Genomic DNA, 13,566 nt, shown 5'->3' with positions numbered 1-13,566 from the left:
TTCTTCTCGCTCACATTTTTTCCTCCTTTCCATACTGCCTTACCTAGCTGCAGTTTCTACTCATTGAATGTTTACTCATTGTTTCCAATCTGCTACTCACACAAATTAGCATTTATAGTCACTGTAAAGTAGTGAAAATACATATGTAATTGTTGTGGAGGTAAAGAAAATCACATAATCTTCCGATTAAATTATTTGAGATTCATTGTCTCATTTAAAACTTATCTTTATGGGGAAAACAAACAAACAGGAGTGTTTGGGTGGTGCAGTCAGTTGAGGTTGTGGTATCAAGGTCACGAGATGAAACCTGCACTGCACTGCCCTGGGCTCTGTGCTCAGCTCAGAATCCACTTAGGACTCTCTCTCCCTCTCTGCCCCTACCCACCCCTCCAAAATAAACAAGTAAAAAACAAACAAACAAACAAACAAAAATCTAAACTTTATGACTTATAGTAATGAGTACTTTTCCTTTATTCCTTTTATTTAGGAAAGATTGAAGATGTCTTAACGAAATACATACAGTCCAATAAGATGTTAAGGAAGTATGGTAACTAACCAAAGGGAAACTAAGAGTAAACAAGTAAGAACTCAGGGTAAAAGTAACTCACAAAATGTACAGTGTAGAGTCTGGGGACTGGCCATGAGCAAGCCTCCAAATTTTTAAAGTACCAACACATGCTGGAAGGAAGTACATTCCAATCTGTAATTCAAAATGCTCAGATTATAAAACTAGTTGCTCAAGAGAAGCACAGTCATCTGTGGTAATCAGTTTCTGCAGTCTCTTGTTAAGAGAACACGATGAGCAGCCTTCTTATCGGCACCTCTGCAGTAAAAATAGTTGTGGGATTCCCAGGCTGCTTCCCTATGGTCCCTAGACTCCAGCTGTTCTTATGGCCCTAAACTGCAGTTCAAACAGTAAAAGTAAGCACGGGAAGCTCCAAAACGAGACTTTCCAAAGACAGATTTCTGATCACTTTCCAAGACTAAATTTAGATCACCCAAAAAGAGTGAATGGTCTTCAGGAAATCCTTCATTAACACTACTTCTCTCAACTGAGCATTTCTGATAATATCTGCAAAGCAGACAGACACGTTGGCAATTTAGGGCATACTCATTTCCACTAGCACTCAGCAGAATTGGGGATAGGGCTAATGATGTTTTATACAAGTTCAAGGAAAGAGAGAGGAACTGAGGAAGTATTTGTGGACTAAGCCAAGATTTTCCTCAGAAAACAAATGGGGATCTATTTTAAGCCTCATGTCAAGAGTCTGCCATTAAACACAACTGTGATGGGTTAGCCTCTAAAATCTATGAAGCGGCGGTTAGCAAACACCTACCACCTATGCAGTCCATTTTCCCCATTTTTTTTACGGTGGTAAAATAAACATATAAAATGTATCATCTTAACCATTTTAAGTGTCTAGTTAGGTGGCATTAAATATATTCATAATGTTGTGCAACCATCACCAACAGCCACCGTCATAACTCTTTTCATCTTAAAATTTTTTACTATTTTCATCTTGTAACACTAAACCTCTGTACCCATTAAATGAGACCTCCCCTTGCCCCGATCTCCCCAGCCCCTGAACTGCCATCCTACCCTCTCTGAATTTGACTTAAGCAGCAATCATTTTACTCAGAAAGAAAAACACTCGTAAAATACCTAATATCAAGCAGTGAAACTTCCTTGTGGTGTTCAGAAGTTAAAACACTACAAAACTAATGCCTCTAGATGGCTAAGTAATTTGATCTATTGTGTAGCACAAGTGACCAAAAGTTGGTTAGGTTTGGAGACTGTCAGTTAACAGCAGCAGCTTTGGTTTTGCGGCAGCTGATCTGAGGCCATCACTTTTCCTGTCAGCAATTCAGTTACAGGCACTTGTCTATCTGAGCGCCTCCCCTTTTATGACAAGTAAAACAAAGTCAAAAAAGTACACAAGTTCAGTTTTTATTTCTTTTTACAAGAGAAGCGATAGAACACTGCATCTAGTTCACACAAAAGTAGTATTGAGTCGTTAAAGGGCAACTTAAAATAAGGAAGAAAGGGGGTGCCTGGGTGACTCTGAAGGTTATGTGGCTGGCTCTTGATTTTGGGTCAGGTCATGATCTCAGGGTCCTAGGATCCAGCCCCATGCTCAGCTGGGTGTCTGCTCCAGAATCTCTCTCTCCCTCTCCCTCTGCCCCACTCGCGCACCTGCACTCTTTCTCTCTCTCAAAATAAAAAAAAAAAAAAATTTAAATAAGGAAGATGGAAGGTGCAGAACATATTTCTGTTCTGCATACTTGAGCTTTTCATGAAAGACGTCATTTTTATGGATCCTAACTCTCACCATGGTTTTGAGTTTCAGTTCTAGATAAGCATAAATAGTCAAAAATAAAAACTGTCTTTACGTAACAGTCTACAGCCAATACCTGTTTGGAGGAATTTTCAAAAAAAGTTGCAAATATGTAATGTGATATGGTTCCTAATGAATTTCTTCATAAGGTGATAAGTATACAATCGTATTCAGTACTGGAAAAGCTTGCCAGAAGTCTGTTTTCTTTCTGCCTGAAGCCTAGTCTAGAAATTCTTGAATGATAATTAATCAGATAATTATCAGAAGTGATAACCACCTTTTAAGTGGAATGATATATAATCTACTAGACTAATGCTTTTGAGAAAAGTAGAAATTTGCTTTTTAAAAAATGAGATAGAGCAGATTCCAGGGCCCATTGGATGGCTCCCACTGCCAATGAAACAATTAAGGCATTAAGGCAAAGGACAGGCAAGGCTCAGTGTCCTCCAGTCAGACTGACTTTTGAAGAGTTCTGAGAGGCACGCTACAGAGAGTACCCTGAGACCAAGGGATGGTGACCACTGGACTTACAGCATAGCCCAAGATCTACTGAAATCATTCATTATACTCTACTTTATGTTACTTTGATATACCTGAAGTAGGTATTTTTTCCTTAACTAGTCACTTGCTGATATTACTTACTTATTTAACAAATGTTTGAGTACCAAACACCACAGGTACCAAAATGAATGAGCCAGGAATTTTGACCTTAACAAGCTCATAGCCTGGGCTTTCTACTGATAGTCCAAGATTTTTTTTTTTTTAATTCTTATTTATTTATGATAGTCACACACAGAGAGAGAGAGAGAGAGAGAGGCAGAGACATAGGCAGAGGGAGAAGCAGGCTCCATGCACCGGGAGCCCGACGTGGGATTCGATCCCGGGATTTCAGGATCGCGCCCTGGGCCAAAGGCAGGCGCCAAACCACTGCGCCACCCAGGGATCCCAGTTCAAGATGTTCTAATCAAGAAAAATACCCTCCTTTGTTTTGTCTCTGTTATACCTATTACATCAAACCAGGAGATGTATTTTTTTCCCCTGGGATTAAACACACCTCGCAAGTGTAACTAGCACAGAATTATATTAAGTTTACTCAAGAAAAGGAACCATACTTACCATTAATTCAGTGGCTGGTAAACTTACTCTCTGGACAGTCTGTCACCTCAGTTGGAATGGCTTTAGTCTCAGGTTTCCTTGTCTGTCACCAGAGCACAACTTCCTACAACATGCTTTATTTACTTTTGGCTCTTTGCCAGCCCAACACTTTTGCTCTCAAAGCTTCACGCTAGCAATGATTTCCTATCTGACCTTTCTTCTCTCTCCTACCTACCACATAGAATATCTATGAAATAGCATTCTGATTTCACCCTATAATTTCCTTGTTCAGAAAATTCCAGGAATTGCCAATCTCCTGTAAACTCCTGTGACTAATCGGAAACTCTCCCAGTGCTATGCCTGCCCTTACCCAACCCACCTCTTATTACTCACTATTACTCTTATTAGTTGTACCTCAAACACCTTGAGCTTTCTCCACTCTTGAAGTATTTGCTCCTGCAATTACTTAACTGATTGCTCTCTGTAACTCCTCTTTCCAGCTAGGTTGTAAACTCCATCTAGAGAGAAAAGGTCACCCTAAATTTCCATTTGTGTCTTCTCCTACTTTCAGGCAGTTGTTATGCATACATTTGGTGCTCAATACTTAAGAAATAACTCTGAAATGAATAAATTACCACTGACTCCAAACACCTTTTTTTTTTTTTTTTTTTTTTTTTACAGCTGGTACCTGCCTTAAGTCCTGTGTATTCCCATGTCAATGCTTTTTAAACCTTTCCGACTGCATGTAACCAATAGGAAGAAATTCTTCTTATACTATGACCTGGTATGCATATGTGTGTGTGTCTGTACAAAAGTTTCACCAAACAATACATATTACACTGTGCAATACATTCTGATGTTTTCTGTTCTATTTTTAAAATATTGATTATGACCCTAAATTGATTTCATTACTACTAATGGGTTATAATCTATAGTATAAAAATACTCTACGCTCCTTTGATTAATTAACATGAGGTATATCATATTGCTCTTGACAGGTGCTTTGAGAACAAAACACTGTTTTGAGTGTTCATTCTGTTCCTGACAGCCTCAGCTACAATTATGACCTTTACAGTTATCTTGGGATCACTTCTTACCACATCCTACCACAGCATTTAGAATCAAGTTCTCTTCCCACTTCTATCTTTTGCAATTTAGGACACAGTTAAATAATAATGCACAAAGTATCCTCTAGATTTCTACTTCCTATGTTGTCTTGATAAAGGTTGGTGGCATATAAATAAAATTTTGAGGCCTAATTTTAACCAGACGACTTGCACATGAAAAGTAGTTATGCTACGTAGATCATATTTTTTTTCGTAGTCATATTTTTTTTCTTAATATATCTTAAGAGCATGAGCTTTGTTGCTTGACCATCTAGAATTCAAATCCCAGCTTTGCCACATTACTTGGGCTGAACAAGTTATTTAACCTGAGCCTCCATTTCTGCATCCATACATTGGAAATAGTAATTTCAACTTCAGAGGGTTGAGGGGGGTTAAATTAGACCATTCAAGTAGAGATTAGTACAGAGCCTGGGACACACAAGTGCTCCATGAATCATATAATATTTTATTACTATTAACAGTAAGTATACGTATCACAAACTTCCTTTTAGGATCATAAAGCAAGGTTCAATCACAAGAGCAAAAGTGATACCACTTTGTTCTTTAAATATCTAGCTAATTTCCATAGTTGGGATTATTCATAATACAAATTCCAGTGCTGGTTTTACAGATCATAAATATCCCTAAGGAAAGGCCCTACTTGTGACACTAGATAATCATTAAATAATTTGTAATGTTTATCGAAACTAAAAGATTAGGTATATATGCAATAACTAGCCTGGTCATTTCCACTCATTTGTTTTCTCTTAATTCAAAAAAAAAAATTGTTTTAACCACAAACACCTGTATGTCGGTGAAATGTTCTTTAATTCAGCAAACATACTGCTGCACCCTATACATATGTGTTATATATATATATATACATGTATATGTATATATATATATAACACTCAAAATGTATGTGGAGTTGCTTTTGATCAAAATAAGATCTGGCGCTTCATTTCAGCCTTCCAAGTCAAAGACCTGTTCTAGCTGCTTTTAGATTCCTCCTCTATTTATCCGCACCCTTATCTTACCTAGGTCTTGCTACTTCTAGGGTGTTTTTGATTGCAGGAGTTTGACAGTTAACCGTAAACAATTACCCTTCCATACAAAATATTGCCCCCCGCTTCTCTCCAGCCCCTCGCAACCTGTTCGATTTAACACAGCAAACAGAGCATCTCGTGCATTCCCCCAGAAACGGAGTCCCAGACTGCACCAGGCACAGGGCAGTTGCAACCCTTCTCAAAATTAAAGGCAGTGATTACGATTCCCCTAGTTCCAGCTCAGTCGTTTGCTTAAGAAGAGGGCTGCGTTATGCATCGAGAAAAAAAAAAAAAAAAAAAGGCTTTGACAATCTAATTGAACCCGAACTGGAGACCTCTGGAAATTAACTTTCAATCACTACCGGCTCGAGGTTGTGCGTTTGGCGTATGCGTGTTGGGGGAAGCGGATACCAAAGAAGGCAGACAGCCACAGACCTGCAACAGGAGGTGGAAACGGAGTCGCCGGCCAGAAGCTGCAGACTCCGGCGACGCCCGATGTCACCCCTACCCCTAGAAGGAGGGGCCCGGGGAACCGCAGGCGGCAGCCGCTTCCCAGAAGCCGCACCTGGCCCAGCTCGCTGCCGGCCCCGCCCCCCGGCTGCGCCCAGCCCCCGACCGCCGCCGCGCGCGCCAGGCCCCTCGGCCCGCACCGCCCCCTTCCGTCACGTCCGGGGGCGGGGCCGGGCGCCGGGCGCCGGGGGCGGGGCCGGGCGCCGGGCGCCGGGGGCGGGCCCGGGTGGGGCCGGGGGGCCGGCCCGGGCGGGGGGTGGGGTTGTGGCGGTGCTTCGGGTGACAACGGTCAATAATGAAGGTGGTTGCGGCGCGGCGGCAGGCTCAGCTGCGCCGGGCGGGGGCGGCGCCGGGGCCGCGCCTGTAGGACCTCGGGGCCGGCGCGGCGAGATGGGGACCCGGCGCGGGGAGTGAGGCGACGGCGGCGGCGACGGCGGCGGCGGCGGCGAGCGGAACTTCAGCCAGAGGGGCATTCCGGCTTCCCCCTCTGGCTCGTCGGCCTCCACCTGCAGCCCGTCGGCCCCCGCGTCCCGCGGGACCGGGACGGCGCCGGCGGGGGCATGTGGCGCTGGGTCCGGCAGCAGCTGGTAAGTGCCTCCTCTCCTCCCGGACGTCCGCCGCCGCGCGGCCTCTCAGGCCCGGGCTGCGGGGAAGGGCGCGGGCGCCGGCTAGGCCGCGGCGGAGGCGGGCGCGGCGCCCGAGCGCGAGAGCCCCACTGCTCCCTCACGAGTCTCGGCGGCAGGCGGCAGGCGGCTGCTTCCCGGCCCGCGCTTCTGCCTGTCTCGGCTCCCGCGGCTCCTGGGCGCCGCGGCAGCCCTGAGGGAGCGGCGAGACCGGAGGCTCCTGCTTCCTGCCCCCAACAATTTGGGACACGTTGGAGGGGAGGGGAGGGAGAGGACTTACCTCAGCTCCCACTTGTCACTATTTTCTGTTAGGACGTCACGATTCGGTGTTGCGTTAGTTATCGAGGAGGGAGGATACCGTACCGAGTGTACCCACTGGCCTCGAAACAAATCTTACTCAAGACCTAGGTGAGGGGGGAGAGAAAATATTCCAACACCCCGTCTGCTTTCGGAAAAGCTGTGTACGAAAGTTATGAAAGACTTTGTATTTTTTTTTTCATACCTCGTCCTTACCCCACCCCCAAGTCAAACTTTAGGATCGTGAACCTCATTCCCACCACCACCAACCACCCCCCGCCGATCTCTCAAAGCAGTTTGAACCACACAGGTTTGGAACCGGTGGTTAACGTCTCAATTTTCCTGGGACGTCTGGGGGGAAAATAAAAAATCTTAGAAAAGATTGACTGAAGGCATATTTAAAAAGCTCCACCTTTCTCAGAATTAATTCAGAGAGAGAGAGGGGGGGAAAAAAATCTTTCCTGCCTCCTGGCAACTACAGCCCAGAAAATACAGCACCCAGGCGACAGTGACAGTAAGGACAGAAATTGTTCCTGGCTGAAGAAGCCTAACCTTATCTCTGTGAGGAGGTCTTTTGCTGGTTGCTGCTTAATTTCTAAATTGCATCAACGCTTCTACAATTCAGTGTTTCCATGTACTGCTTTAAAAGGCAATGCAGCAAAAAACGATTTTCGTGACACTGTGAAGATTTTGTGGCACTAAAGCAAATACCTCCTTTTTCCTGCTCTAGAACAGCACTTTAATGTTAAATCTGTTTCAGAGCCTTCTGTTAATTCATTTTTGCAAAGGGCACCACTCGGAATAATATCTCTCAAAACTGGAATTGCCTGCCACTCAAACCAATGTTAGCTTCCTATTTTTAGCTAATTGTAAATTCAGGTATCCCTTATATATGCCTTATTAGGAAACTAAGCTAATGATGTCATTATAATACCATGGCCTTGTTGCAATAAGCCATAGCACAACTTGGCTCTGGAAGTTAATCATTACAGGCCTGATCTCATGCCAGTCTTCATGTATAGAAGATTTATTCACCTGACGCTGTTTTTGTGTGGTAGGAACATCATTCTAAAGTGGTTTTCCTAAAGCTTTTCCTAGTAGATCAAGATACTGCTTCTGAGTGTTAGGTGTTTGTATTTCTGTTAACCTGAATAAAATCTCCGTTGTATAACCACTCTCATCTTCAAGACAGGCAACCTGGTAATGTTTTTAAAAATGGCTTCGAATGAACACAACTAAAAGCAAGGGCAGGAAGTTGTATGGTTAATTTGCAAGACAACTGCCTTACTGTGTGATTAACAAGTTGAACGAGTTGCTGTGCATAAAAAGTGCTATCTCTGACATTTAGTTGCTCACCTCACTGGTTTTACTTTTAAGTTATCAGATCTTCTAAGTATGTAATCAGATCTGTGCCAATGTAGGACTTTGTATCTCTGTTTAAGTTTGTACAGTCACTTAAATTATACATTATGGATAGTGGATACACAGAGTGATGAAAGTATATTTTATTATCCCAGGCGTAAACAGCTATTTTAGTTACCACACCAGGAATTATTCAACTCAAAAGTCTAGTTTAGATTATACTTCCATTGGCTCAATGGATTGAATCACCATGTCTTTTAGCAATAAGTTCATTTTTAAAATTCAGGTAAGTGGGACAAATTTTGGGAAATTGTGAGGACAGGTTTTTTTTTTTTTTTTTTTTAATTATAAACACTTTATTCATTATATGAATCCTGATTTTCAGCAACTTAGGTTGTCTTGCCAGAAAGGTTTCTTGTCATTTTATTACAAAAATTATTCCTATGCTTTAGTAATTTCTAATTTCGGAAATCTTGGACTCCTTATCTCCACAAAGTATTTTCACTTCCTGACACACTGAGAAAACTCAGAAGGTTGATGTTTTCCCTTGGGGAAGTAGAGTGAATAGATTAGCATATCTTTTTTCTTTCTTTTTCTTTTTTTTTTTGGTTCATCCTTTCTTTGTTTCGCTCATAGTACTGGAGTTATTTTACACTAAAAAAATCCTAAGCAAAATTTCTTACGGTATTTTTCTGGTACAATTAGTATTTATAGTGTACTCATTTCTGACAGCATATTATGTGTATTAATCTCTTAGAGAGACAGCACCTTGATTATAATAGTGGTAATGCTATTAGCTACTCAGTGTATTCTAATATTTGGATTTGTAGGGTAACCGTTAACCACATTAGCTATTAAAATTAAAATTCAATTAATTAAAAATTTATGTTTATTATTAGCTACCATACATATTGGAAAGTTCAGAATAGAAAATTTTCATTATCACAGAAAATTCTATTGGACAGTACTTCTTTAGGTTTTTTTTTTTTTTTTTTACACATTAGGCTCTGTAGTAGTTATGGGCTTGAACTCATGACCTGGAGATCAAGACCTGAGCTGACATCAAGAGTCGAATGTTTGGAGTCTTTATGTAAAGACTCCTAACTCGGGGAAACGAACTAGGGGTGGTGGAAGGGGAGGAGGGCGGGTGTTGGAGGGGAATGGGTGACGGGCACTGAGGTGGACACTTGACGGGATGAGCACTGGGTGTTTTTCTGTATGTTGGTAAATGAACACCAATAAAAATTAATTAAAAAAAAAAAAAAGAGTCGAATGTTTGGGATCCCTGAGTGGCTCAGCGGTTTAGCGCTTGCCTTTGGCCCAGGGCGTGATCCTGGAGTCCCTGGATGATTCCCACATCGGGCTCCCAGCATGGAGCCTGCTTCTCCCTCTTCCTGTGTCTCTGCCTCTCTCTCTCTCTGTGTCTATCTCTATCATAAATAAATAAATAAATCTTTAAAAAAAAAAAAAGTCGGATGTTTAACCAACTAAGTCACCCAGACACCCTACTTCATTAGACTTTTATTTATTTATTCTTTTAAAGATTTTATTTATTCATGAGAGACACAGAGGGAGAGAGAGAGAGGTAGAGACAGAGGCAGAGGGGGAAGCAGGCTCCAGGCAGGGAGCCCAATGTGGGACTTGATCCTGGGACTCCAGGATCATGCCCTGGGCCAAAGGCAGGGGCCAAACCGCTGAGCCCCAGGGATCTCTTCTTTAGACTTTTATTTTATTTTTAAAGATTTTATTTATTTATTCACGATATACATCTGTATAGAGAGAGAAAAAGAGAGGTAGAGACACAGGCAGAGGGAGAAGCAGGCTCCATGCAGGGAGCCTGATGTGGGACTCGATCCTAGGTCTTCAGGATCAGGCCCTGGGCCAAAGGCAGGCACTGAACCACTGAGCCACCCAGGGATCCCCTTCTTTAGACTTTTAAATGAAAGTTTTCACTGATACATATTTTAGTTGATGTGTAATATTTCCTTACAGGACAATGTAATGCTGTGCTTTTAAAGCACTGTGTGCAGACATTATAATGCTAAACACTGGGGATACAAATGTAGACCTTATTCATCTCTGTATGTTCAGTGTCTCACTGTGCTTGACATGAAGTAGACATTGAGTACACGTATGCTGAATAAATGAATAGGTAAGGAAAGAAAGAATGAATCTGTATTATTGCTTCTGTGTTTAGAGATAAAATAACAAAATTCAAGATTGACCACTCCAGATGAAAGCTACACAAGTACTGTGATTGTACAAAAATACAACTTGATCTTGTCATACCAGGATATTTTCTTAAATTGTTTCGTAAAGTAATGCCTTCAGATTTGTATTGGCAGTAGAGAAAGGGCCGGTGAGATTGTCTTCTGATTCACTGAGAAAAATGGCAAGCTCTTAAACTAAACTTATTCAACTTTCTGTTCTCTCACACTTTTAATTCTTCCCTTTCTCCCTGTCACAAAGAAAGGTGTGACTGTCCTCTTTTCCAAACTAACCAGTCCACTTGTGCTCTTAACCCTGTTCTTTCATCCTGCTCTCCACATTCTCTTTAATTATCTATAGTGTGTTTACTTTTTCCTTCAACATGTGAACATGTTCATGCCTCCCTCTACTATTTTACTTTGTCCTGTACTTGTGACTTTCAAATTCTTTTCAGTTTTCTAGAAAATAGATCTGTCCTGTCTAATACACTTGAAATGTGGCTAGTTTGAATCAAGATATTCACACAGGACTTCAACAATACAAAAAATAGTAAAATATCTCAATTTTTTAATATTGATTTACATGTTAAAATAATATTTAGGATATATTGGGTCAAGTAAAAGATTGCAATTAATTTTTCCTGTTTCTTTTTTTTTTTTTTAAAGATTTTATTTATTTATTCATAAGAGACACAGCAAGAGAGAGGCAGAGACACAGGCAGAGGGAGAAGCAGGCTCCCTACAAGCAGCCTGATGTGGGACTCGATCCCGGATCCCAGGATCATACCCTGAGCTGAAGGCAGAAGCTCAACCACTGAGCCACCCAGGCGACCCTCTTTTTACTTTTCTAATGTGATTACTAGAAATTTTAAGATTGTATATATGGCTTGCATTTGTGACAAATTATATATATATTAGTACTGCTGTATAATATTAAAAGTGTGTTCGTGTTTCTGTATAGCATACAATATAAGCCTAGGTATCTCACTCGCTAGACTGTGAATATTCTAGGGCAGAGACATATCTTGTTCATCTTTATATCCCTTTTACTCAAGACAGCTGCTGACCCATTCATTGTATGTACCCACCCACCAAATGTTGGTTGAATAAATGAATGAGTATCGTATTTATTTCAGTGTCAGTTTAGAAGTACCTGTATTCTTTGTCTTTCTCTCAAGAGTAGGAAAAGGAGGCACAGGCCTGTGGTATTCTTATTTTGGTATAGCTAAGTAAGTTTTAATATCAGGAATTCATGTTTAAGAACCTAGATCTTTGCTTCTTTTATCTCTATCTTTAGATAAATATTTTTAGATACCCAGTTTTTCTTTTAATAGGGAAGTCAAGCATTAGAGGAACCCAAGTTTCACAGCAGCACAGAAGTAGGGAGGGACCTTGCTTCTTAGATTTTCCAAAAGAACCTTATGATTGCTATTATTGTCATTAAATATCCCTTCAATTCCTGCAGTCTGTTTTCAACATATCAACCACAGTGATCTTGTTAAAAACACAAGTTAGATCATGTAATTCTTGCACTTAAAACCTTCTAAGGATTTGCATTCTTGCTCAGAGTAAAAACGTCTGTGCTTGAGCTGTATGGCTCTGTGCACCTTCCTCTCCTCCCCCCAAAACCACTTCTCATCTCCCATCACACTTCCCTCACTTCACTTTATCCACTCTGGCAGCCTTGCAATTCATCGGAAGTGTTAGGGATACTTCAGTCTCAGGATCTTTGCCCTGGCTGTTACATCTGCGTAGAATGCCACTCTCCCCAACTCTCCCCATTCCCTTATCTGCTGGTTCCTTTACTCCCTTCAAGTCCTTATTCAATTGTTACTTATCCATGCATGAGGCCTTTTCTGGACATTTAGTATAAAACGGTAACCCTTCTCAGTACTTCCCTATCCTCCTCCCCTGCTTTTTATTTCTCTAAAAGCGCTTAATACTATTTAACATATTCTGTAATTTACTTGTGTCCTTTATCTCATGAAGGCAAAGATTTTTGTCCAGTTTTAGTTCCCCATATAACAAATTTTCTCTAAATTTTTCTTTTATTTATTCATTCACTCGAATATTTTCTGAACATCTAATCTGTGATAACATGTTCCTAGGCTCTCAAATTATAAAATAAAGCAACCTTGCCCTACTCAGTCTTCTAGGAGTCTCTTCCTAAATGGATATTTGGATTGTTGTCATTTTTTCCTCTTACAAAAATTGTTGCAGTGGCCATTCTTATTTATAGCTTTTTTCTTTTTTTTTTTTTTTAGGATTTTATTTATTTATTCATGAGAGACACAGAAAAGCAGAGACACAGGCAGAGGGAGAAGCAGGCTTCTTGCAGGGAGCCCGACGTGGGACTTGATCCCTGGTCTCCAGGATCAGGCCCTGGGCCAAAGATGGTGCTAAACTGCTGAGCCCCCCGGACTGCCCAGTTTTTTTAATTGAAATACTTAGAAGTGGAATTGCTGGGTAATGGGGTGTGTACTTTACGATGATTACATGTATTGCCAAATTAGTTTCCAAAACATGAGAGTTCCCCTTTCCCTACCTACCTCCTTGGTCAACACTTTGTACTGTCAGACTTGAAGAAATTTACCAATTTGATGGATGTGAATTGTATTTTATTTTGTTCTAATTTAGTTTCCTGATTGCTAGTGAGAGTCAAGTGTCCTGTATTTCATTCATATGAATAGATTGCTCATTTTTCTATTGGATAGTTTGTCTTTTCCCTGTTAGTTCTTTCAGTAGTCTGTATTCTAATTCTTTGTTGTGGTTGTTGTAAATATTTTCTTCCAGTTTGTCCCTTGTATATATTTAAATTTGTTGATAGTATCTTTTTTGATAGAGAAATTTTAAATTTGTAGGTAAATTTGTTAGGACTAATGATTTTGTTTTTTATTAGTTGTTTAGATATTCTTTTCATATACCAGTATCATAGAGCTTTTTTTCTAGTGTTTTCTTCAAATTGTCTTAAAACTTAGTTTTTT

General features: G+C 40.9%; 1 protein-coding gene and 1 long non-coding RNA gene across 10 annotated transcripts in view; one reads left to right on the top strand and one right to left on the bottom strand.

Moving 5' to 3' along the window:
* The window catches only part of LOC121477317, a 192,901-nt gene extending 186,727 nt beyond the window's left edge, over nucleotides 1–6,174 (bottom strand). For all 5 annotated transcript variants that reach the window (XR_005984211.1, XR_005984207.1, XR_005984209.1 and 2 more), the window contains exon 1: nucleotides 6,019–6,174. This is a non-coding gene — a long non-coding RNA (uncharacterized LOC121477317). The remainder of the gene's footprint in view (nucleotides 1–6,018) is intronic.
* A 180-nt stretch (nucleotides 6,175–6,354) lies between these two features.
* ATP11B (ATPase phospholipid transporting 11B (putative)) overlaps nucleotides 6,355–13,566 on the top strand; it is a 118,087-nt gene continuing 110,875 nt past the window's right edge. For 4 of the 5 annotated variants that reach the window (XM_041731511.1, XM_041731510.1, XM_041731508.1 and 1 more), the window contains exon 1: nucleotides 6,355–6,680. In XM_041731511.1, the coding sequence (XP_041587445.1) occupies nucleotides 6,654–6,680 (27 nt within the window). In that variant the 5' untranslated portion in view covers nucleotides 6,355–6,653. The remainder of the gene's footprint in view (nucleotides 6,681–13,566) is intronic. The other variant, XM_041731507.1, reaches the window with a different exon arrangement.

The sequence above is a fragment of the Vulpes lagopus genome, chromosome 17 (assembly GCF_018345385.1).
Source record: "Vulpes lagopus strain Blue_001 chromosome 17, ASM1834538v1, whole genome shotgun sequence".
Taxonomy (NCBI): Eukaryota; Metazoa; Chordata; class Mammalia; order Carnivora; family Canidae; genus Vulpes; species Vulpes lagopus.
This window is presented reverse-complemented; position numbering and strand designations above follow the sequence as displayed.